This window comes from Leptonychotes weddellii, chromosome 12 (genome assembly GCF_054177405.1).
Source record: "Leptonychotes weddellii isolate Sample4059 chromosome 12, ASM5417740v2, whole genome shotgun sequence".
NCBI classification, from domain to species: Eukaryota; Metazoa; Chordata; class Mammalia; order Carnivora; family Phocidae; genus Leptonychotes; species Leptonychotes weddellii.
This window is the reverse complement of record NC_138380.1, coordinates 33,000,879-33,028,432: the sequence shown is the minus strand read 5'-3', so window position 1 is coordinate 33,028,432 and position 27,554 is coordinate 33,000,879. Positions and strand designations below refer to the sequence as shown.

General features: G+C 34.4%; 1 protein-coding gene across 1 annotated transcript in view; it reads right to left on the bottom strand.

The window, feature by feature from the left end:
- The window catches only part of SAMTOR (S-adenosylmethionine sensor upstream of mTORC1), a 91,334-nt gene that overhangs the window by 57,953 nt on the left and 5,827 nt on the right, over positions 1-27,554 (bottom strand). The window contains exons 2-3 of the mRNA XM_006729665.2: positions 20,584-20,725; positions 6,951-7,121 (exon numbers count right to left, since the gene is read on the bottom strand). Of these exons, the coding sequence (XP_006729728.1) occupies positions 6,951-7,121; positions 20,584-20,725 (313 nt within the window). The remainder of the gene's footprint in view (positions 1-6,950; positions 7,122-20,583; positions 20,726-27,554) is intronic.

The following is a 27,554-nucleotide window of genomic DNA, read 5'->3' as shown; positions in this document are numbered from 1 at the left end:
ATACATTTCAAAGTAAAGGCAAAACGCTATTGAAAGCCACAACTGAAAAAATTTTTATTTACTGAATTATGTTCAAAAGACATTTAACTTCCTCCTTTACCACTGTAACACCTTTTACTTACTAGAATAACCTTCAATATTAAAAAGCCCAATAAAATAAAATCAATGAATGCTAAAATTGAATAGAAACTAAATTAAAACTTAAGGAAAAAAGAGAATATTAAAATGGTATTCAAAATCACTGTTACAAACTGAACCTCCAAACTGGCATTAATATGTCTAATTAGGTCTTCTTTAGTATTATATTCCCTCCGTCACAAACCTTATATGGCCAATATCTTACATTCTAAGGCAGAATGGAGATAAGGCCTATCGTAAGATTCTTGGTTCAGCAGAGACCATCTAATTAATAGTCTTTATCATTTTTGGAAAGTATAATGACAGCATGTGTGCCATGTTTCAATGCCATGTCAAGTACTAGAACTTCATAGAATGAATTTTATTTTCCTGATTTAATATGATTTTCCTTTCTTTTATAAATTTCCTTTTCTTTGTTTTATTTTATGTATCTGTTAGAAGTGCCTATTAACCCAGGATGCCATTTTATTCCATCACATTAATAAAGAGTAAAAAAAAAAAAAAAGAAATACTCAGTGCTCATGAGTTTTGGCAAAGTGGGCACTTATGCTTCTAGAAGTAATGGATTTAGTATCATTTTTCTGGAAATTCATTCAGTAATATGTACAAGTGCCCTGAGTCACTCAAACTCTTCAACCCAGAAATCTGCTTCTGGAAATCCACCCCAAGAACATAAAAATTTAAGCAAAAAAAGATGCTTAATTCTGAGATGAAACAACTGTGAGAAAGAAAAGAACCTACATGTCCAAACTTAAAAAGAATATATATACAAAGCAAGATCTTTCCACCATATTATCCTTCAAAAAGAGGGCATTATATTTGAGTCCTTATAAAGTCTACATTATTGAGCCCTCTCAATTTCTTTACTTTGACCAATAAAGTACTTGAGAAAAACTAACATTAGCCCAAAATGACTTCACACAATGTAGCTTGGTTGCTCACTTATTGAAAAGCCACTTGATGAACTTGACCAAAAAGGGGGCGGGGGGTGGGGAGCAAAAACTTTAGTACAGATTTAGTAATTATATGCAGAAGTACAGTTTTACAATATTAATTGGTAGATGTTTTCTTATAAAGATCATATTAAAAAGAAACATCATGAGACAACTAGATGAATTCTCCAGTCTCTTTCTCACCTTAGATTTGTTTCCATCACAAGCAACTAAAGCATAACTTAACCCCCAAATACAGATAATAATACAGTCATTATCTAATCATGTTTATACAGTCAATCAGGAACACGTCAATTTTATTTCAGAAGAGGTTATGGGGAAGACTGGCTCAGCATCTTAAACTACATTCTGCTGGCCTCACAGCACGAATCAGGAAGTATTCTTTGATTCTATCTTCTGGAACAGACTGCAGAGAACTGGTATTAGTTCTTCCCTTAAGTGTTCGGTAGATTTCATCAGTGAAACCAACTGGGCCTTGTGCTTTGTGTTTTGGAAGGCTATTCATTATTGACTCAACTTCCTTAATATGTATAGACGTATTCTGATTATCTTTTTCCCCTTGGGTGAGTTTTGGTAGATTATGTCTTTAAAGGAATTGGTCCATTTCATCTAAGTTATCAAATTTGTGGGCATAATATTCCTACAGTATCCTTTTACTGTCCATGAGATCAGTAGTGATGGCGGCTCTTTCATTTCTGATATCAGTAATTTGTGTTCTTCTTTCTTGTTTTTCTTGGTTAGCACAGTCTGAGGTTTATCAGTTTTATTAATGTCCTAAGAAACCAGCTTTCAGTTTCACTGCTTTACTCTTTTCCTGTTTTCAATTTCATTGACTTCTGCTGTAATTTTTATTATTTCTTCTGCTTACCCTGGATCTATTTTGCTCTTGTTTTCCTAGTTTCCTAAGGTAGGAGCTTATAGTACTGATTTTAATCTTTCTTCTTTTTTAACATATGCACTGAATACTATAAATTTCCCTCCAAGTACTGTTTTCATTACATCCCATAAATTTGGTAAGATACATTTTCATTTAGTGCAAAATATTTTGAAATTTCTTAAGATGACTTCTTTGACCTGTGTGTTAATTAGAAGTGTGTTGCTTATCAATGTTTTGGGATTTTCCAGCTCTCTTTCTGCTACTGAGTTCTACTTTTATTCTACTATGGTTTGAGAAAATACTTTGATCTACCTTTTAAAATTTGTTAAGGTATCTTATGGCCCAGAATATGGTCATTTGAATGTTTGCAAAAAATACAAGTATTTTTAAAAGGCAGCAAAATAAGTAATTTTGTATCAATTACAAGTATATATGTACAAGATGAAAGAGGGTTGGGACACAGGTATCTTAATGTTAGGAGGAATGGGTAGTAACTGGGACCTGGGCTAAAATTTCCAGCAATCACATTATATCCAGATTCAAAAAGTATCACATCTCAATTCTGAGTTATAGATGACTTAAAAAGTGACTCTAGCAATAACAAACATTTGGTGTTAAATTTGCTTTTCATGAAATATAAGTCCAAAAGTGAGGTATTTTTGCTATGTGAGTCCTTGTTACCTGCACCAGAAATCAGAATGACTTGAATACATATTTTGAGATAAGACTGGGAAAAAGAGAACCCTTGCTATCTAAACTTGTTATCCAAAGTCAGAAGCCAAGTAGATTTGGATGGTAAGGGATATGTATCTTCCCATATAATAACTATAAATAAATAAATGTCTGACTCTTGGTTATTTCATCTACCTGTCTGAGAGAGAGAGGAGATGGCAATTCTCTCTGGGCAAATTGAGTATTACTTTGTATTCAGAACCACTTTATAGTCAGACACATACACTGGTAGGTTTTTGTGATGAACTATAATGCAGAATGAGTGTTTTTATAGCATAGGAAGAGCAGTTTACAAAATCCTTTACACTACATGGTCTCTATTGTGTAAAAAACAATGCCCATTAAAAAGACTGGAAAGAAATGTGTCTAAATTTAACTGGGACTGAGCAGTAATTTTTCTACATCCACAGTCTTCTTTACGTGCCAATTTTTTACACTGTGATCTTATTTCATTTGTAGTTAGAAAAATATTCAATAGTGGTTTTAATACAGTATTACAAATACTATAATAGATTTATAAAAAGGTTTAATATTGGTATCAAAGAGTATCAATTCTTTTGGGAAGTTCAAGTTAAATTCTGGAAAGGGAGATGCTTCAAATACAGCCTAATATAATACAGCAATAGTTTATCAGAAAGAGGACATGTTGTACTTACAACCGCCGGAAAGTGAGACCAAGCATGTACCACTAGGGGAATTTAAATAGTTCCATATGACCAGAATAAAGGCTGCAAAAACGGCAGGAAAAGCAGGAGGAATACTGTCTACATACATGTGTTGGGGCCAGATGGTATACGAAGGAGTCTAGGGTTTTTAGAATGAAGAAAATCTAAACCTAGCCATGTTGGATAACTCACTTCAATGTTTAATTTCAATTCTAAGTAAATCCTGACCTATAACAATCATATTTGGATATTTTCTTTTAAATACTTAAAACCAAACTAATTTTTCTCCTTTAAAACTAAACTGGAGGGGCACCTGGGTGGCTCAGTCATTGAGCGGCTGCCTTCGGTTCAGGTCATGATCCCAGGGTCCTGGGATCAAGCCCCGCATCGGGCTCCCTGCTCCACGGGAAGCCTGCTTCTCCCTCTCCCACTCCCCCTGCTTGTGTTCCCTCTCTCGCTGTGTCTCTCTCTGTCAAATAAATAAAACCTTCAAAAAATAATAAAATAAAACTAAACCGGAGGGGCGGCTGGGTAGCACAGTCAGTTAAGCAGCAAACTCTTGGTTTCTGCTCAGGTGATGATCTCAGGGTCTTGAGATCAAGCCCTGGTTCGGGCTCTGCACTCAGCATGGAGTCTGCCTGAGATTCTCTTTTCTGGACTCTGGCAGGGTAGGGTTGGCAAATGCACTTCTTAAGAAACAACTATGAAACTGGGCACAATCAGCAAAAACCACCATTTTGGAACTCAAACAAAGGCAAACAATTTGAGAAGAGTTTATTCATGAAAACAAGCTGGTCCTAAGTTAAGAACAGTAAGGATCTATTTGCCTAAAGCCACTCTTACCACCCCCCACCCCTTGCTCAGTTGGTATGGAAGTTCTTCAAGGACAGGGATGGCTATGAAAAACAGCAGCTTCACTGCTAGAAGGGGCTAACTTGATTTGGAGCAAAGGGTAAAAAACCCACACAGAGCATTATCAGTAAAAGCAGAAAACAAACAAGAGAAAGTCAGCAGCTATGCTACCCTGAGGTTGCAGCTTTGGTTGGGCTGAGCTGCAGACTGGAGAATTAGTAAGAAATTTAACCAGAAAAATCCTGGAAATGAGAAAGCCCCTTATAGGGGCTACGTAAGGTCTCTACATAGTCTTGAATGACCTGGAGGCTAAGTGAACATGCAGAGGAGCTCCAAGAGGGTCTGGTGAAAAGTAGATGGTGAGGCAGACTGGAAAACTGCCTAAGTTTTAAAAGCACTCCCGAATCAACACACACCCACTGGCAGAGGGTGGAAGTCTATCTGGCTTGAGATATTTGAGAACAACCTGTGCTATCACTGACCACTAAGCTATGCAGACAGGCTCTAGAAAAACAAGCCTAAAAAATAAAAATAACAATACCATACAAACTGCAAGGAAGGCAAATCCCACAGATTAAGCCCAAGCAAATTACTAAAAACCCACCACCACCACCATCCTCCTTGGGGAAAAATCCAAAATGAGAGTTTCCACAATATGTTATCAAAAATATATTAGGTGGCTTTTAACAAAAAAATTATGAGACATAAAAACAAAAACAGGAGGGCGCCTGGGTGGCTCAGTTGGTTAAGCGACTGCCTTCAGCTCAGGTCATGATCCTGGAGTCCCAGGATCGAGTCCCGCATCGGGCTCCCTGCTCGGCAGGGAGCCTGCTTCTTCCTCTGACCCTCCCCCCTCTCATGTGCTCTCTGTCTCTCTCATTCTCTCTGTCTCAAATAAATAAATAAAATCTTTAAAAACAAAACAAAACAAAACAAAAACAGGAAAGTGTAGTCCATACTCAAGAAAAACAGCAGTAAATAAAAAATGACCGAGAGAACTCAAAGGTTGGATTTAACAAAGACTTCAAATTAGCTATTATATAAAAATGTTCCAAGAATTAAAAGAAAACAGGTTCAGAGAATTAAAGGAAAATATGATGACAATGATTCAACACATAAGGTAATCTCAACAATAGAGACTAGAAAAAAGAACTATATAGAAATTCGAGGTAATCTCAACAATAGAGACTATATAAAAGAACTACATGATATTTTCCATATGTACCTGTCTTTGTTAGCAGTGTAACTATATTTTTATATTGTCATCATTTAAAAAATACTCAAGAATGTTCATAACACCTGAGTTACAGGATGTTCAGTAAGTCACTATGCTTTGTAAGCTTTGTACTAACCTTTGAATAAAGGTAAAGAAAGATGCCTTATCCTTTCCTACTGAACTAATCAAAGGTATGTCAATTAATTTTTAAATGAAATTACTTACAACTGATTAGATAGTATTTTCAACATGGTGTAAAATCAAAGTAACCAGAGGTAATGCTATGTTCGATATCTACAAATGTAAATTGTTAAGAGGCTAATAAATTTTATTTTCATGTTTAGCTTTCAGTGTCTATCAAGAATGTTTCTAGAATTATTCAAGTTTAGCATTTTCAAGAGATTAATAAAGTATTACTTGATACTACAAATCTATTCTGGTACTAATATATATACACAATTTTAATACTACTATTCATTAGATTATAATATTTACTTACATGCTTATATATATATATATACACACATATACACACACACACACATATATATATATATACACACACCCAATGAAATACTATTCATCCATAAAAAAGAATGAAATCCTGCCATTTGTTATAACATGCATGGACCTTGAGGCTATTATGCTAAGTGAAATAAGTCAGAGAAAGACAATCTAAGACAAATACTTATAGATGGAATCTAAGAAAAACTAAACTCATAGAAACAGAGATGTGACTGTGGTTGTCAGAGGTGGTGGTAGGGCTGGAATACAGAAATTGGGTGAAAGATACAAACTTCCAGTTAGAAGATAAGTTAAGGGGATGAAAGGTACACCATGATGACTTTAGTTAACAACAATTGTATATTTCAAAGTTGCTGAAAGAATGGATCTTAAAAGTTCTCACCACAAGAAAAAAATTATAACTGTGAGGTGATGGATGTTAACCAAACTTGTAATCATTTCACAATATTTACATATATCAAGTCATGTTGTATACCTTAAACTTACACAGTACTGTATCTCAATAAAACTGGAAAAATATCCATGTGCTTACTAAATAAATAAAATTTGTGCCTATGCATACATATATTACTAGTAGGCAGATTTTCATATCAACAATAAAATAATGGCAATTGGCTCCATTAATAATCTTCCATTATTCCTTGTGATTTTTTAATTAGTGGATACCAACTTTAAACAGTTTAAAATGGACTTTGTTATTTTGATTCTTTGTATTCCCATAAGAGTAATTATTACAACATTTAAGAAACAATTCTTTCTCATTTTTCCTGAACACAATCTATTATAGAACCATTAGTTTTCCAGATATCCTTTAAAATTTTATGCTAGTTTTCTACCTTGTAATATTATAAATCTGTGTTTTTCAGCCTAATCTATTATCAGGGGAGCAAGCAAATGACCCACTACTTGTGGTAAATCATTACACTATTTTACATTATTAATACAGCTATCTAGGATGATGTTAATAATTGGGTTAGAAAAAGTATACTTACTCAGTTATAAATTCAGGGTTTGTAAAGCTGAGGTTGGTTAAATGACCTTCAAGTTTAGAAGACTCGTGGGTATTTAAGGCTGGAGTGGTCTTAGTGGCGAGTACAGCTCTTTTTTCATCTTTTTCAAGTGCTTTTCTCTTCCCACCATTTTGGAAATATTCTCTGCATACACTACAAGGCAAAATGAAATTATATTTTAAAACACTAGGTATACATATAACATAAAGTGGAAAAACATTAGCCTTTATTAATCAAAATGGGAAACTTTCAATTATAAATTCTTATTTGAAAATGTCACAGAGAGGTAAGTTTGGGCACCCAGTAGCACTTTTAACTACCATACAACAAAGCATAATCATAGATTATATTTAATAAATAAAAAGTATGTTGGAGCACCTGGGTGGCACTGTTGGTTCAGTGTCTGGCTTGGTTTTAGCTCAGGTGGTGATCTTAGGGTTGTGAGATCGGCCCTGTGTCAGGCTCCACGCTCAGCACAGAGTCTGCTTCGGATTCTCTCTCTCTCTCCCTCTCCCTCTGTCCCTCCCACTTGTGTGCTCTCTTTCTTAAAAAAAAAAAAAAAAAAATATGTTTTCAGGAATACAGATGTGCCTGTATATTTTGCTGAACTGTATTCTTAACTAAAACGTAAGTTCCTCCAGAAAAGCTTAGATAACTCTGCTATTCAGTGACAGCATGAAAAAAGAACAGTCCCCATTACAGTTAATTCTGAGCCAGCTTAGCTGGTGGTAGACAGATATCCTAATAGTTGTTTCTTAGATCCCTGCTGGTTTATGAAAACAAAGTCAGGATGTCAACATATTAAGAATCATTAATCTTCTTATTTGATCTGAGCGAAGAGAATAAAAATCTAGTTCAGGTAAAAACGGTACTGTATCATACAGGTAAACGTCCAAAGAACAAAAGTTTGAAATGTAACAGTGGTTTTTTAACACCTGGAAATTATTCTTATCCATCAAGAGATCATTCCTGCTTGTCCCAATTCTTACGCTATTAAAATGAAGATTTTTTTGAAGATGTATCATTTTAAGCTCATATAGTTTAGAACACATCAGGTCGCTATCCAGAATCAGAAACTGATGATTGACATAACCTTATAAACAATTTTCTTCATACGTAATACAATTTGAGACTGAATATAGTAGGGTACCATGCCTGGGTATATAATAGGACAACAAACATGAACCACAGAATCGACTCAAATATTTATTAGCTATTAAAGAAAGGAATCTTAAGGTAAAAAAAAAGACTAATGAGACCTAGTCTGGCCCTTGAGCTTACACTGTGATAGGAGATACACATGTGAAAACAACTGATACAATTATCAAAGCTACTTAAAGTGTAGGAGAATGGAATCTAAACAAATTTTCTTTTTAGATCCTTAAAACACATTATTAGTACATAGAGCTCATATTTTGAACAAAGCTAGACTATTTTTCTCCATAGACAAGGCTTGGTGAATTTCCAGAAACACATGGCAAGAGAAGAATTGAAGCATTAACTTAAAACTGGTTTCTGCAAGCAGAACTATGGTCTAAGGGAACAATGCCCATCTCTCCTCACACTTATAGGATGGTATTTGTTCAACTTTAGTTTTTCTTTTTCTTTTTTTTTAAATTTTTTTATTGTTATGTTAATCACCATACATCACATCATTAGTTTTAGATGTAGTGTTCCATGATTCATTGTTTGTGCATAACACCCAGTGCTCCATGCAGAACGTGCCCTCCTCAATACCCATCACCAGGCTAACCCATCCTCCCACTCCCCTCCCCTCTAGAACCTTCAGTTTGTTTTTCAGAGTCCATTGTCTCTCATGGTTCATCTCCCCCTCCAATTTCCCACCCTTCATTCTTCCCCTCCTGCTATCTTCTTCTTTTTTTTTTTCCCTTAACATATATTGCATTATTTGTTTCAGAGGTACAGATCTGAGATTCAACAGTCTTGCACAATTGACAGCACTTACCAGAGCCAACTTTAGTTTTTCTAAGTAACTACTATTAAGACTTCTTTAAAAAAAAAAAAAAGACTTCTTTAATTTTTCCTATGTAGACTTAGTTTTAATTCTTGTATATAGGAGGTGAAACCCATTCATCATAAATCAAATATTTATTAAGTATTAAGAATAGAGAGCCCCCATGTGCCCAGCACATCTGTGATGTGAAAACAAATTCAAGAAGTCATTGCTGTCCTCAAGGAGTTCAGACTAGTGAAAGACACAATTATACAACAATAAAGAAAAGAAAACTGATAAAGATAAAATACAACTGATAAACAACCCAATCAGTAATATATGCTGACTTTAAAAATATGACTAGGAATAAATCAGGCAAGGAAGAATGTTAGTTTGGGAGGTAAGTGCTTTCCTAGCAGAGAGAATAGCATGAGTAAAGGCACAGAAAATAAAAAGCATCGTGGATCCTGCAGAGATGGACATCCATTCAAGGTTATGTGAAATGTAAAGTGCTGAGCAGAAAACGGATGGATGGACTCACAAGTAAAAACGCCCTGAGGCCAACACAAATACACTGTGTGGGGGGGGAGGGTAGGTAACTAGATGACACTGGAGTGATAAGCAAGCTTCAGATCTGGCAAGACTCAAAGGCTGATTTAAAGATGTAGCCTTAGACATCTAATCTAATGACAGAAAACCACTTACAGATTTCCTGGGGTGGGGCTAATTTCAAAAGTGTAGAATGGAGCTTTTTAATGTGATGGAAATATTCTGTATCTTGACAGTGGTGGTGGTTACAGAAGTGTAAACAATTGTCTATATCCACTGAATTGTACACTAGAATGGGTGCATTTTATTGTATATAATTAAACCTCAGTAAAGCTGATAAAAAATGTAGCTTTTATAACCTTAGAATGAATACTAAAAATAATGCCTCTACAATATATAACACTTCACTAAGGCATGAAACACAAGAGTAAAGAGCTTGCTTATCTTTCTCTTGGGTAGCACTATATACAATCGCTGATATTCAAGAATCCTTGAATTACAAAAATTGCAATTTTATATGGTTCAACATCATAGTTATCTAGAAACTTGGCAGCAAAATGCTTAAAGGGCTAGAATTCCAGATTCTCATAAAATAGCAGCCATCTAAATTCCAATCTCCCTACACATCTTCCACAGAATATACAGATCTTTCAGTGGAGCAAATAAAAGCACATACAGTTCATACCTATGGCATAACTAGGAACCAGAATAGCACTTCATTTTACATGTAATTGGAAAATAAAAATCAGAGGCCAACTGAATTGGTTTTGGAGTCCCCCAAAGCAGAGTAGATGAGGACTCTATAAAAAGAGGATAAGATATGATGGGGTCTTAAAAGTGGCAAAAAACAGATTAACACCAGCTAAGATATACCATCCAAGAGAGGGGTCCAACTCTGAGTGGGGAAATTTTAAGAAAAGATTTGTGATGTTGTGAACCAGAGCATTAACCACTGGAAGGTCAAAAGGACATTATACACAGACATATACAAGAAGCGTATGTCACCAAAAAGGAGAGCCTTGAAAAGACTGCTTCTGGGGTAGAAAAGAGGCACCTTGAAAAAAGGAGTTATCTCTGGAGGCTTGGTGATAAAGGAAAAAAATGAAGCAATTAAGGATAATGAGATGTTATAATCTACACATAGTAAAAAATCATATGTCAGACCAAAAGAGGACAATATTTATTAAGGGAACCATACTTTTGTATTTGTAGCAATCAAGCAAGGTTCTTTGAAATTAAAGAACAAAGTAAGCCACCCAAACCCCCATCTACCCATCTACAGACACTCCAACATAATAGACAAATACATAAAAGAAATGCTCAATGAACCCAGAAACCAAACAAGGTTCTATTAGAGGGAAAGAGAAAAATAATCAAAACTTTTCAGTGAATGAAAATTCTCAGAAACACAGAACCAAAAACAGCCATAAGAGAAAAAAACTAGCATTTCAATATTAATTACATATAATTAAGTAAGCATCTGCAGATATGAGAGAACATTTCAAATTTGAAATAAAACTGAGAACAAAAAGGAATAAATAATGGAGAGATATTCCATGAATATGGATAGGAAGATACAATACAGTCACAATGTCAGTTCTTCCCAAATTGATCTACTGATTCAATACATTCCCAATCAACATCAGAGCCAATTATTCTGTGGATACCAACAAACCAATTTTAAAGTTTATATGGAGAGGCAAAAGACCCAGAATAGCCAATACAATATTGAAGGAGAAAAACAAAGTTGGAGGACTGACCACTATCTGACTTCCTATAACTTACGATAAGTTATAGTGATCAGAACAGTGTGGTATTGGTGAAAGAATGGGCAACTACACCTATGGAACAAAAAAGCTCAGCAACAGACCCACACAAATATACTCAAGTGCCTGGGTGGGCTGTCGGTTAATGTGGCTGGCTCCCCGCTCAGTGGGGAGTCTGCTTTTCTCTCTCTTTCTGCCCCTCACCCCACTCATGCTCGCTGTCTCAAATAAATAAAATCTTAAAAAAAAAAAGGGCATCTAGGTGGTTCATTCCGTTAAGCAGTCGACTCTTGATTTCTGCTCAGGTCCTGGGATAAAGTCCAGTGCCCCCGGAAGCTGGCTTCAGGATTCTCTCTCTCCCTCTGCTCCCCTCCCCAGCTCACACATTTTCTCTCTCAAATAAATAAATAAATCTTTATGGGGTGCTTGGGTGGCTCAGTTGGTTAAGTGTCTGCCTTCGGCTCAGGTCATGATCTTGGGGTCCTGGGATTGAGCCCCGCGTCGGGCTCTCTGCTCGGTGGGGAGTTGGCTTCTCCCTCTCCCTGTGTACTCTCTCACTCTTGCTCTCTCTCAAGTAAATAAATATTTAAAAATTTTTTTAAATAAATGTTTTAAAAAACCTATAAATGAATGAATGAATGAATGAATGAATAAAATAAATAAAATGAGTGATGGGTATTAAGGAGGGCACCTGTTGTGAGGAGCACTGGGTGTTAAATTTAAGTGATGAATCACTAAATTCTACTCCTGCAACTAATATTACACTATATGTTAACTAACTAGAATTTAAATAAAAACTTGAAACAAAAAAAAGGAGAGAGAGAGAAAGAGGGAGAGGGAAGCTAGAGAATTTGCCTCAACTAAGTGCAATGATACACCTTAAATACTCAGGAATGGAAGTCTTGTGATTTCTGCAACTGACTCCCAAATAGTTCAGCAGAGAGTGAAGGGAAAAGGAGGAGGGGGTGGGGAGAAAATGGAAAGAGGATACAAAATAAGATTAAAGTAGAGAAACATTATTTTCAGAAGCTGAAGGAAAGAAAGTGTGAGTCAAGGATTTTTATCTAGCTAAGCTGTGCATTTTGTAACAAAACTATAGAAAAACAGCTTTTGGTATGTAAGAACTCAGGAAACATCATAGTTGCAAGCTGTTCTTAAAGCATTTACTGGAAGATGAATTTCATCCATGAGATGATTGAGAAATGTTGATGAAGAGACTGGTAATGAATAAAAAAGGGAAAGTTTACAATGGTGAAGACCACAATTTCCAAAGAAGATGTAATAGTTATGAATATTTATGTGCCATTTATCATAGCAGCCATCTTCACAAAGCAGAAACTCCATGAGATGCATGGAGAAAGAGACACAACTAACAGTAGGGAACCTTAAAACACGATTCAATCAAGTGAATGAGTATTAGGCAAGATTACAGAAGCCTGAAAGAGCAGAATAAAGTTTATCTTATCTACGTAACAAACTTTGCTCTCTAATAGAAAGCTTCTTTTCAAGCATGCGTGGAATATTCATAAAAGTTACCATATACATGTATTATGTCATGAAGAAAAACACAGTAAGAGCCACAGAAAAAACAACACAGATGAAATCATCCAATCACAATGCAATAAAAGTATTCAGAAAACCTTAAAATACTATTGAACAACTCAAAAACAGACTGGAACAAATGGAAAGGTATATACCTTTTTCATGGACATGATTACTCAACATTACAAAGATGTCAGTTTTCTCCAGTTATTAAAAAATTTAATGTAAACCCAATAAAAATACAAACTTTTACAAATTTAGTTAGAACAGTTGGTTCTAAAATACATTAAAAAAAAGAAAAAAGGAGAGAAGAGGAAGAACCAAGAAAACCCTGAGAAAGAAGAGCAGGTGGTGGGGGTAGGGGGAAGATGTTATAGAGTAACATGGATTAAATGATAGAGACAATGAAACATAACGAAGTCCTAAAACAGAACCAACTACAGCATATAGTTGGCCAACTTGGCATTATGTCATGCCAAATCACTGCAGGAACGGGGGACTTTTTCATAAATAATGTTTGGGAAATGGATAATTACTTGGGGGAAAAAGTTAGATCTATACTTCCCAACGAATACCAGAATGAATTCCAAACAGGTCAGAGATCTAAATGTAAAAAATGGTATTATCCAAGTACTAGAAGAAAACTACTGAGTAAATGAGTAAACTGCTATTAGGAATTCTTATAGTCTGGGAATCAGGACAGCTTTTCTAAGACAACTGAATTCTGGAAGCAATGAAAGAGGTACATATCTCATTATGTAAAAACAATTCTTCTACATGGCAAAACAAAAACCTGTATGGCAAAAGATACAGACAGTCAAAGAAAAAGGGCATGTATCTGTAAATCATATAAAAAACTATGAAAAAAGGGTGCCTGGGTGGCTCAGTTGGTTAAGCGACTGCCTTCGGCTCAGGTCATGATCCTGGAGTCCCTGGATCGAGTCCCGCATCGGGCTCCCTGCTCGGCGGGGAGCCTGCTTCTCCCTCTGACCCTCCCCCCTCTCATGTGCTCTCTGTCTCTCTCATTCTCTGTCTCAAATAAATAAATAAAATCTTTAAAAAAAAAAAAAAAACTATGAAAAAAATCAAGAGAAAGGAACCAAAAAGCAATGGGAAAAAAGTATCCAAAACATAAACACATAATTCACAAAAAAAGGGCAAATAATTTTTAAATATATGAAAACAGACTAACCTTACTCACAAGAGAAAACAAAACCACACAGATACCAGTTCCTACCTATCAAACTGGCAAACCTTTAAAAGGTAGGTGAGACTGTGAAGAAATAGGTATTCTTGTTTTTTGCTGTTAGAACTGCAAAATGATTTAACCTTATCTAAGGCTATCTCAGGTGATTTGACAATATCTAACAAAATCACAGATACATTTACTCTTTTACCCTGCAATTCCACATCCAGGAATCTACAAAGATAAAATGCCAAAAATTCAAAATGAATATGCACAAGGTTATCCACTACAGCACTATTTGTAACAGGAAAAACTTGTAAATAACTGACTAAAATGAGGAAGATTATCTATATACTTGTAATTGGTTAATTTATGTTGTCAACTTGACTGGGCTAAGGGGTACCTGGGTATCTGGTCAAACATTCTAAGTGTTTCTGTGAGGATGTTTCTGAATGAGATTAACATTTAAATTAGTAAACTGAGTAAAGCAGACGGTCCTTCATAACAGGGGTGGGCCTCATCCAATCACTTTAAGGTCTGCATAGAACAAAAGGCTGACCCTCCCCAGAGTATGAAAGACTCCTGCCTGACTGCCTTAGCACGGGGACACTGAATTTTTCCTGCCTTCAGATCAAACTGAAACATCCACTCTTCCTAGGCCTCAAGGCTGCCAGCTTCAGGACTAGAACTACACCACTGGTTCTCCTGGGTCTCCAGCACGTCAACTCATTCTGCAGATCTTGGGATTTGTCAGCCTCCATAAACACGGAAGCCAATTCCCTGGAGAACCCTGACCAATACAATACCAAATAATGATCTCCATAAGATATTATTAAATAAAATAGAAAGGTATAAAGTGGAGTATATAACTTGTCCCACTTGAATACAAAGAACTGGTGGATATATGTGTATGTGAATTTGGTTAATTTTGAAAACAAAAAAACAAAAAACAAAAAACCCCCCCAAAAAACAGGATAAAACAAATGAAGAAAAAGGATGGGAGCCTTTTCTGAATACAACTTTTTATAAAGTTTTGAGTTTTGAACCATGTAAGTGTTTTATATTCCCACAAATTAAAATAGGGGGAAAAACCCATAAAAATTAAAGTAAAGTGAACACAATCATATACAAAAGAATTGTTTCATGTAACTTTTAAACACAGGATCCTGATGTTTAGTGGGATATGTTCTAAAGACAAAAGAACTGCAAAGAAATTTTAAACTTCATCCAGTTTATTGTTAAAAGTAAAACTGGCACTGTAATTTTCAAACTACTTTATGTAAACTGTAGGACAAAGCAAATGTATTAATATTATTCAGAACTAAGTCCTTCAGCAGCAAATCTAGTACCCAGATCTTAATTTAATTTCTAAATGCCACTTTCCACTAAAAGAAAGTAGGGCCCTGTGAAGAAATAGTTTGATTCTAAGTCTTGGACAGCAGAAGTAAAGGCTCATTTTGTACTAGATAGTAAGAAAGTGCTCACAGGTGATGTTAGAACACAGAAGCCAGCTTTGAAGGGGCTTCCACCAGCTACATATGGAATAATTTGAACATTTTCCCCCCTCAAAAAAAAAAAAAAAAAAGACTGATGGAAAGACTGAATAAATAACAATGTAAGAGGCTACAGTGATATTCCAAAAATATAAAAAAATCCCCAAACCAAAAAACTTACTCATCACAATTGTAACTATTACACCAATTTCTTATTGAGAAAACTGCTAATTAAACAGGAAGAATTAGGTATCCGTGTATGTTTATTTTTACCTAGCCTTTCTAGAGAACATGTAGTCATTCCCTTTTCATAAAGAAAAGCTTTTATTTACAGAAAGCCAAACAATGCATAGAACGTTAGAATTCAAAAAATCATTTTGCAACCCCAAATGAAACAGTTTATTTAATAAACAGAAATAAACCTGTTAGCTGAAAGACTGTCAGGAGACAGGACTGATCCACAAGCCAAAATGTCACTCTGCATATTACTTGCTAATTGCAAAGGGAAAATATAAGGTTACAATGGAAGGATCAACCTAAACCAAATGGAAAAATTTAGTATCTCTCCTAGTAGAATAACCTGACGATAAGAACTTACTAATGTAATACAACAAGAAGTGTGCAGTTTTACCTAACAGATATCTTGGTAAAAATAATATAACCTGAATCAATAGTTTAGATCCAAATTTCAGATTATAAGAAATAAAGGAGATTGAAAAATAGTTAAATGGCTCCATGAGAAAACAATCAAATAAATCCAAAATATAGTACACAAAGCTAATTTTGGATTAGGATACAAATACAACAAGCCCCTGGTTATGCTGTTACTAGGGGGAAAAAGAACTATACAATCTAAAAAACAATGCACTAAGAAGAAATCAAGAGAGCTGAAGATACAAAAGATCTAAAGGAACTATAAAGAAAGGCCTAGATGAGAAGAGATCACAGGCACTTTGTTGAAAAGGTACATGGGCAGCAAAGGATCGTCTTCCATAGTAGAGGGATTTTGTTTGATTAAAGGGAAACCAGCTGAGCTTTTAATGGTTGCTTAGAATGGTGTGACTGACTGGAATCTTTAAGAAACCCAAATGCAGAGATTGTTCTCCCTGTTCTATTCCTGCATCCTCCCCACCCCCCATAGGTCTTGATTTTCGAATATGAAAAAGGCAGTGGGGCAGCACTAGAGGCATGGTGTGGGACTAAAAAGCACAGAAAATTCTTTGCAGTCTTCTGTAGGCTAAGGTCCCAGAGTCTTCCTAGAGGAATGTGCCTGTAATATACATTAAAACAGGACTCACCCTGAAAGCATTTGAAGCCAGAGATGAAATGAAACTATGTAATCCAGCTTCAACTCAGCTTAACCCCTGATGGATCAAAGTGTCAGTCTCTCATCCTAGCAGCCTGTCAAAGAGAGAGAGGAAAAAAAAAAAAAAAGCATGCCCTCTCTAGGGAAAACTAATATTTATGCCAGTCTCTTCAAAACACAATGTTAGTATATATATTTTTTAAAAATTACCAGACATATAATGAAGCAGGAAAATGATCCATAATAACCAAAAGAAAAAACAGCCAAAAGAAGCAGATCTAGATAAAACATATATTGGAATAAACAGACAAGGGTTTTAAAATAATTATCATAATTCTTTTTAATTCAGAAAAAGGTTAACTGAATAGAACTTCAAAAGAAAAGTTAAATCTCTAAAAGATAAGCCAAATAATTATTATACAAAAATTGAGAAAAATGGTATCTTGAAAATATCTTTCTTGGTAACTGATAGAACAAAAAGCCAAAAAAAAAAAAAAAAAAATCCCTAAGGACATACAGATATTTTGAACAGTGCTATCAACCATCTTGAAACCAAGAACCACAAAACAGAGAATGTGGGATATTATACAAATAAACTGATATTTCTCTAAAAACTCAGTATTATGGAAAACAAAAACAAGAACCTAAAGAAATGTAACCACCAAATGCCATGCATGAGCCCTGATGGGATTTAGGAAGAGAAATTATATGGACATTTTGGGGACAATAAAAAAAAAATCTGAATTTTTGAACTAAAAATTTTAGGAAATGAGAAAATTACTGTTAATTATCTTAATGTGATGATGATATTGTGGTTATGCAGAAGAATGTCCTTATTCTTAGGAGATGTGTGGGGATGAAAGTCATGTTATCTGCAATTTACTTGCAAATGGTTCAGGAAACAATGTGTTTCTCTGTATGTACAATGAGTTAGAAAAAGCAAATACCTTTGTATTGTGTTTTATTTCTAGTTTTTAGTATTTCACACTATAAATCAAATTTTATTATTTTTTTGAAGGAAATCATATGTAGAATTCTTCAAGCTAAACAGCCAATAAAATCTTAGAATGGTAATGTCAGTAAGGCTTATCTCATATACCAAATTCCTATAATGTTTTAAGTATAATTAACTGGAAAGATACTTGTCAAACCCTTTTTAAAGCCCACTTTAGCTTTCAAATTACCACTGCTTTCTTAGAATTATCAACAGAGAAAGGAATTATATATAACACAAGTTAAAATTACAGATAAATCAAGTTTCAAAATTCAATATTGTTTTGAAGCCTTTTCCCTCAAGCTGGTTTTAAGTTTAAAGACATTATAAAACTCCTCGTGGATTACTTCCCATAGTAAGATTAGTTTACAATATTTTGCCACTGTTCTTTTTCATCAGTCTGACCTAAATTCTTATGAATGTTCCTTTTCAGCGGTTTGACCTAAAAATGACCTCTTTCAGAACACGTGTAGATACAATAACTATTGATAAAAACTACAAATCTAAGGAAAAAAGAGAGTGAAGTGTGAGGCAGATTCATTATTCAAAGAAGGTACAAGCAAAAGCTCCTATGAGAACACCACCTATCAAAGTCCATTTAAGAAATAAAGTCTGAGAGCTTGCTTGGTGAATCTGAATACTAATTTTAAAAGCAGTGCTGCTAAAAGCCAAGAATGGTGGTCTTCAATAGTGATGGTGCTGATTTCCTGACTGGATTACATTTATTACTCTGTGTTATAAGGGAAATATTTAGTTCAGTAGTGTATCTCATTTTGCATTTCTTAGGTTGAGGGACGAAATGTATTTTTTGTGTAAGTCAGATTTAAAACCATTTTCTCTCTAGAACCAAACAAAAAAAACACCAAACATTTTAATTCCAAGCATCCTATTTCCTACTATTCTGACTCCTTTCTTTAGTTCTCCAACTCCACAATTCTTGGGGTCCACAATCCATTGGTGGGTGATACCACCTTTTCACTCCCCCTCATCCAACTCATATTTATATATCATTATAATCACCACAATATACACACCATCATTCCCCTTCCCCCTGAGTCATTATACTCATTTGAGCATTAATCTTATTATACTAATGTTCTGTCCATTCACTTTCTCACTCTCTAAAAAAATTGTTTCTCTTTAACTTTATACCTCGATTATTACATTAGCTTCCTAACTGATTTCCTTACTTACACCCTCCCTTCCTATAGTCTATCTTAACACAGCCATTAATTCTTAAGAATCCCTGACACATTATAAAAGGTTAATAAAATCCTGTTAATTTTCTTAAAACACCCAATGACTCATTCACACAGAATAAAAGCCAATGTCTTTACAATGGTTACAAGACCCTACAAAATCTAGCTGTTCATTATCTTATTCTCTACCACTCCTCTTCCCCTCATATTTTGCTCTAGCCACGCTGGTCTCCTTACTGTTTCAGAAACATCCCAGCATAATCTGTACCTAAAGGCCTTCGGACTTCTTAGGCCTTTTCTCTCACTTTTTTTTTTCGCATTTTTTATACATATTACTTCAGTGAGGCCTATCCTGTCTACCCTACTTAAAATCGTTTTATTTTTCCTTGCTTCATTTTTCTCATGGCACTTACTATATCTGACCTAGTATATATTTAACTTATATATTGTTTCTTGCCTCTAACCCCCACTAGCATGTAAGCTCAAAGAGAGCAAGGATTTTGGTTGATTATTGTATTCCCAGTGCCTATGATGTGATTAGTACACAGTAGACAATCATTAAAAATTATTTATTAAATGAATAAAATAACTAAATTAAATACATTTTTTTCTCTGGATTATTTGTTGAATGAGTGAAATATGCATTATTACATAACTTTTAAATGATATTAAAACAGAAATTGTGGATAAAGTAACTACAATGAAATATAAATCAGAAGTTATAACTTTATTATCCACACAGAAAGATAATACTTTGTTTTCTGGGAATTCATTTTTATTAATTTTTTATTTACTTTTTTAGAGAGAGAGAGAGAATGAGAGAGAGACAGAGAGGAGGGGCAAAGGCAGAAGGAGAGAGAGAATCCTAAGCAGACTCCATGCCCAGTGCAGAGCCCCAGGACTCTCTCTCACAACCCTGAGGTCATGACCTGAGCCCAAATCAAAAGTCCATTGCTTAAGGGACTGAGCCACCCAGCCACCCCTGGGAATTCATTTTTAAATTCAGTCAATATACATATCCATTCTTTTCATTTTACCACCTTGAGAGAACTGACCAGCAGTATTTCATTTTTCTGGTATCTTAAATGTTAGAATTTGTACTATGAATTTATACTATGATAAAATAAACATTCTTCAAAATAAATTTAAGTGCTGCAGTACTCTGAGTTATACATCCAAAATTCAGGATTTTAACACTTTTAAGATGTTTTCAAATTTTACACTGTAGAAACGTATTCACTTTTACTTGAATCCAAATATGGATAACTATGAAATGAAATTTCTATACTATAACTTTTTAATGAAGAGTTAAAACTCATATTTTAAATGTATTGGTGTTTAAATATATTAAATGCATTTAAAGCTATACTTTATTTATTTTTAAAGCTATACTTTTAAAAAGTTGAAACAAAATTTAGTTATGTCCAAGAAAAACATCTGATTAAAAAGAGATGAATGATATAAACCTAGTGGAAAGTGAGGCAAGGGGGAAAAGTTATTTAAAAGACATAATCTGTTTTAAAACAGTCCTATTTTGGTACAGTGAATTATACAAAGCATTATTTGGATTTAAGAGTTTAAACAATACATTAGAAACCAAAAATGTTAGTTCATAAAAACACTCACCTACAACACCATTCAATACGACCTTCGCCCTCACAAGTTTTTGCCCAATGGTTATCTGCCAAATTTTTCATTGCAACAGCATATTCACAAAGTGTTTCCTCATCCTCACAATGTTCTCGCCAGATCTTATCAAAATCTCCCACTAAAAGCAAGGGAAAAAAATGAATTAAGTTAACTTCACTTAAAAATGGCTTTTAAAAGTTTATTTCTGCATAACCTAAAATTACTTAAAAATGAGAAAAGCAAAATCATGAAATCAAATTTCATGAAGCTTAAATTTTAAAAGCTCCTTTATGCAAATGATGCATCATTTTAACTATGATGATTTTTTTTTTTTTTTAAAGATTTTTATTTTTTAGAGAGCGAGCGAGAGAGAAACAGCATGAGAGGGGCAAGGGTCAGAGGGAGAAGCAGGCTCCCCGCTGAGCCGGGAGCCCGATGTGGGACTCGATCCCAGGGCCCTGGGATCATGACCTGAGCCGAAGGCAGACGCTCAACCATCTGAGCCACCCAGGCGCCCTTAACTATGATGATTTGATAATCAAATAAATTTCACCATTTTAAACAGATGGATTTGTGAAGCTGAATGGAACTAATAAACATAAGTAGACATAAGTGTGAGTTATCAGTTTATAAACCAAAAACACACAGATAGAGAACAATTATGGCTGGGCATTCAAGCATTAATTATCCTGCTACCCTTGGGCAATATGACCTTGCAGCACAGAGTAAAGTTACTTAAGCCTGCTTCTTGCCTATTATTTTCTTGGATCTCTACATACAGTTTCCTATATTAAAAAGGGGTTGATAGGTGAGATGGTAACATAAATTAGCAAGCAAGCTAAATATTTTTATTTACTCATTGGACATGCTCTCGGCATACTGTACTTCAAAAAATTATAATCCTAGGGCAAAAATACTGCTAGAGAAATTACCTTGGAAGCCTCTCCGAACTTTTAAGTCTTTATAAAATGTTCTGAATAAAAATTATAAGCTGACTATATTATCTGGCCACGACATTTTTAAAAACATTAAATCAGTCACCACTTTTAATATGAAATCTGAAAGAGCAAGGTGTGTTGATAAAGAATGGAATGAGAATGCTATGGCCAAATAAATGACATTAACATAATTGTAAAGGTAAAAGAATAAACAAAAGGATAAACAAAAATTATCATGGTAGCCTCACTCAATGTCCTAAATCATAAGATTAGGTTTTCTTGCCTTATGTCAAATGTAGGCAATTGTTTGGTGACAGAATAAACTTAAAAACATAAAATAAAACAGAAATTCTCTCCCCAGGTGAGACTATTAGATTCTAGCATTTAAGAGGTGTATTTGGTTTTGTTTTTTTTTTAAACACAGAAAAAGAATTATAACAGTTCAAATTATCAAGACTTACTTATTCAAAATTTGAAAACCTTATTATTGTAGGCAGAGAGTCCAACAAGGACTGTGTTGAAAATCAGAATATTAGCCCTTTAGTCTGACTAAATTAAGAAACAGCAATAAAGGTACATACATGCCCTCACACACAGTATATATCACAGTCTCAATCTTGGCCTAAATACTGACTGTAAATCCAAAAGGGATGAAGGGTTCTCTTTTGGGGGGTTATGTATTTATACAACAATATTTTCATTAACCAGTAATATTTGTGTAGTGACAGAGCTCTCAATTTGTTATAGAGTGGACTGCAAAAACCATCCACTAAAACAACCAGGCAAATGTATTTCCTAAATTCTCAAAGAAAAACTCCTCAGTTTTAGCAACATCTTTTAGATATAGTTATTTACCAAATCTCTAAATAGAACTACAGGAAGTAAAGTCTTTGAAAAAAATATTTTGATTAATGATACATTAATAAACCTATGTGTTCCTAACACTCTTCCTGACTATTCATCAGACTTGGTATCAAAGGGTTCATTAAGGTATAGTATCATTTTATTATTTTTTTATTTTTTATTTTTTAAAGATTTTATTTATTTATTTGACAGAGAGAGACACAGCGAGAGAGGGAACACAAGCAGGAGGAGTGGGAGAGGGAGAAGCAGGCTTCCCGCAGAGCAGGGAGCCTGATGTGGGACTCGATCCCAGGACCCTGGGATCATGACCTGAGCCGAAGGCAGTCGCTTAACTGACTGAGCCACCCAGGCGCCCAAGGTATAGTATCATTTTAAAGGTGCTTTATCTTTTATTAAGATAGATATCTTCAATTCTAAAAGGCCTTTTGTTTGAACTTCTAAGTTTCACTGTCCTATATAATATGTAAAATAAATACATAAAATTACTACATCTGTTGGTAATAAGAATCATTCAAACAAAAGCTGTATGGGAAAAGCTATGTTTAACATATTTAAACAGATTTCCTTTCTGTAAGGCATTTTAGCTTAGATTCTACAGAAGATACAACATAAGACAAAGACCTGGGTATAAGTAGTTTGTTTGGGAGCGAATCCTAGGAAACAGGAGTGAGGGAGTGGGGAGAATGAGCCAAGGCAGGAAAAAATGCTAATACAAAGGTGCATTATTGAGTTTGCTGCTGTGGGCGAGAGAAGCGAGAGAAGCATATGAATGCCTCTGGAATTGTGCACCTAAAAAACAGGAGGCTGGAACATTTTATGCATCAGCTACAATCCCCAATTAACTGAGAGTTGTTGAGAACCTGTACTTCTAGTTTGCACTTAGACACTGAGTAAGGGACATCCTTAGCGGGCTCCAGCAGTGCTGAAGAACAGTGGAAAGCAGAAAAGAAAGCAGCACTCATTTAAAGTGTGACTTTGTTAGGGCTGGGTGCCTCTGAGCTCACAGTGTTTGTCCATCACAGCTGAAGACCAAGGGTAAGTTATGTGGGGCACCAAATACATCTACTACAACTCTATCACTGTATACTGTGAAATTCAATTTACTCTAGAATTAACTAGAGTTGCAAAGGCAATTGTATATATACAAAGATAACTGTATATATACAGAAACTACTGCCCTTCAGCTTTTAAGAAGACCTGTAGTTTTTCACATTCAACAAAATTCTGTGTACATACTATCAATTTCTTGTAGAGTTTTAAAGCTTACTATCTGCTCCACTGAAGTTTTGAGGAAGGATTCAAATTTTGTCGGTAAAGCCTATTTAACTCAAACTGTTTGCAGAAAACTTCCAACTTAATGTCTTTGCTAACATTTAAGTCTCGCAACTCTCCCCAGGTATGCTGATACTGAAACTGATGTGTGATTAGTAAAGTGTAGTACACTTATAATAGAGACTAAACAATGTAACTGTATATATCTTTCATTCTTTCAATGGATTTGCTGGGGGGAAAAATACTCTATGTCAAATGCTACCCAGAATAACAAAGTTAATGAGCTAGCACTGGCATCAAAGAAAGGGAAGAAGATATGTCATAAAATGTGGTGGATGCTATAAGGTATGGACCTGATTATGTTCCCTATGTCCTCTATAAGGCTTCCTGGACCCAGAACTTTTAAATCATATACAACAAGAATGTATCAAACCCTGTCTGCTAAGAATACACTATGTTAAATGGTGGTTACAACGTTGAACAAAAAACACAGTCTCCAGTTATAAAAAAATTCCACGTTCTAGAATACCCTTGAAAGCTTACTATTTTTTAAATAAAGTTATTAAACAAAAATAGAATGGGCAAATTCAGTTTTTTTCCGTAATAGTCCATTCTTTGTTTTTACAGTATTCAAAATAATGGTATTTATCCTTCAAGCAAAGTATTTTCAAAATAATTTATGATTTGGGTTCTAAAAGCCAAAACCAGTTAAGGTTGACAAGTGCCCAGTATACATAATGAAAACCCCTCTGCTAACTTGGTCAAAATGCATACACAAAAAATATGTTAAATCTTGATTCTAAGAATTTTTAGTTATCATTTAGTAATTAGGTCAACCAACATCTAAAAGATTTAATTATTTAAAAGAATAATACTTTTTCATTACCAAACAGCAAATCAGGAACTAAGAACTTCCTGAGGTCTGCATCAAAGATCTAGTCAACAGAACCAGAAATGCTTAAGTATTCAAGCTCAGAGTTCTCAATGAATTAGTAATCAGTCATATGATTTTACAATGATACTGGCATTTGTGATGACTCAAAATCACTGCGATTATTATCTATTTTTTTGCCCACTTCTTATGGACATCCTCTAAAAGTATGAATGGATCTTTAAAAAAAAGAGAGAAAGAGAAAGAAAGAGGAAGAAGGGAGGGAAAGGTAAATCTCCAATAAATACATACATTTCATTTTGTCCGAATACAGAGAATTCAAAAATTATTTTTAGAAAGCACAATTAAAAATATATGCCTTCCAGCTGAACTTGAAATTAATAATTAGTGAACATTTTATGGTCAAACTAAAATAATAAACATAGAGAAGAAATCAGTTATCATTTGTTCAAATACATAGTTTTAAAGATCAAGGTAAACCTCTGCTTAGTCTAAAAGATAAAGTCATCAATTTGCCTAATAAGATTCTAGAACTAAGTTAACATGACTTCTATTTATTATATTCTTCTTATATTTAAAATTTTAAAACAGTAATTTAAAAAAAACTAGTAATTTAAAACACAACTAATGCCAATTCAAGTTGTCAAACTAAGTTCAGTTACAGAAATCAATGAACCAAGTTATTTTGAAGATTGGTCCTAATATCAAGAAAATATCTTTTTTTTTTGTAAAGATTTTATTTATTTGAGAGAGAGACAGTACAAGGAGCCCGATGCGGGCCTCGATCCCAGGACCCTGGGATCATGACCTGAGCCTAACGCAGAGGCTTAACCGACTGAGCCACCCAGGTGCCCCTCAAGACAGTATCATAATTATAGATTAAATTCACCTCCACAAACATTTTGTGTGACAACTAAAAGAAAAAAATATGAACTACTACTTCCTATGAAAAGGCAGTACCAACTAACTAGGAAAAAATTAATAGCACATTAATTCATTAATTCAAAAGACAAAGTTCCATGGAATCTAAAACAAAAACAAAAAAACAAGCTCGTCAATACAGAGAGCAGATTGGTGGTCGCTAGAAATATGGGGTGGGGTGTGGGAGAAATGGGCGAATGGGGTCAAAAGATACAAATTTCCAGTTATAAAATAAATAAGTCATGAGGATGTAAGAAAAAAAAGTTCCATTTTTAATAATTTTGTGATTAGTTTAAGATATTATTACTTTGAGTGCAACTGTCTTTTAAGAACCAAGTACAATGGAGTTAAGGAGTTACTCATTTTTGCTCTTCTAAATAACCTCAAGAACAGGTCCAAACTCAAGTGAACCAATGGAATCCTCTATTTAAAAGTTGATACTATTCTTCCTTTTTGAATTAATCTCTCTCCTGCCATTTGTTATAAGCAAATTTCTTTCCTTCAAACAATAACTGAATTTACATATTCAAAAAGGTTTATCTGCTTCTTACCTGATCATCTTAAAATTCCTTCCTGTATGTATCTGCAATCCTTATGGTACTTTGTCACTTGTTTATGTATATTGTCTATTAAAACCGTAAGATGGTAATTTTCCCATTAGAAAGTATAAATTGAAAGGCAAAGACTATTTTGATTTATAACTTGTATAAGCTATAGGTGTTAGTGATGGTGCCCCATTAATGGGGGAAAAATGTTTTAAATTTTTGCCATATTGAAAAAATACACAAAACACCAAAATTATAAAATAAATTCGGTGCTAGAGTAAAATTCAAACTATAGTTGACAACTGTCATTGGACAATACTGATGAAAAAGCAAAATTTGAATACTTCAAAATAGTGTTCTCAAAATATGAGTTACAAGAGGCTTAGAAAAAGAGTAGATTCAAAATCAATTTTCTGGAAACTTCACTGTTTTATGCTGATTTATATATTTTTTACTTTATGTTACCGTCTAAAGAAAAACTTGCAGCTGGAAATGCAGTTGTATCCATTAAGTTCTTTGATAACAGTACATACATCTAAATAAAAATGTGAAAAAACAAAATTCAAATGGCATTTTCTACTGAAATAGAAAAAAACCCAACAGTACATATATCTTGTAGGAAAAGCTATAAGCTTAAGGAGAAATTATTGGCAAAAACACTATTTAAATAGATGAGCTATTTTTATGGGGGAAAAAAAGATATATGGTGCTAAAGTACATGCATTTCTACATGCCAGGACCATCTGATGTTTATAAGTATGTTAGAAATAATATTATTTTCTCGGGACACCTGGGTGGCTCGGTCGGTTAAGCGACTGCCTTCGGCTCGGGTCATGATCCCAGGGTCCTGGGATCAAGTCCCGCATCAGGCTCCTTGCTGAGCAGGAAGCCTGCTTCTCCCTCTGCCTGCCTCTGTCTCTCTCTCTCTCTGATAAATAAATAAAATCTTTAAAAAAAAAAAAAAAAGAAATAATATTATTTTCTCAATAACTCCTAATTTTCACTCCTAAATTTATACAAGTTCCACTTTAAAAATATAAAGCACAGAAGATAAGAAATTTTGTTAAGTGTAAATCTGAGGCTAATTTTAGATAAGAATAGCATGTCATTATTCTTAGTGGTTTACCCTTGTTGAGTCATGATATCAAAGATCAACACTGCACTGTTGTGGTTCTTACATGGTATACAATACAAAAGAAATCACATGATTCCATATTCACGAAACTCTAAAAAGGAAGACAAATTTATAGTGAGAAGGGATCGGTGGACATGGAGTACAGAGTGAGAGAGGCGTGACTACAAAGGAACATGAGGAAATTTGGGAAACAAAAGAAATGTTCTGTATTTTTAGTGTAGTAATGCTTCATAGGTGTATACATCTGTCAAAACCAATCCCTATCAAAATACCATCAACTTTTTTTCAAAGAAATGGAACAAATAGTCCTAAAATTTGTATGGAACCAGAAAAGACCCCGCATAGCCAGAGGAATGTTGAAAAAGAAAAGCAAAGCTGGTGGCATCACAATTCCGGACTTC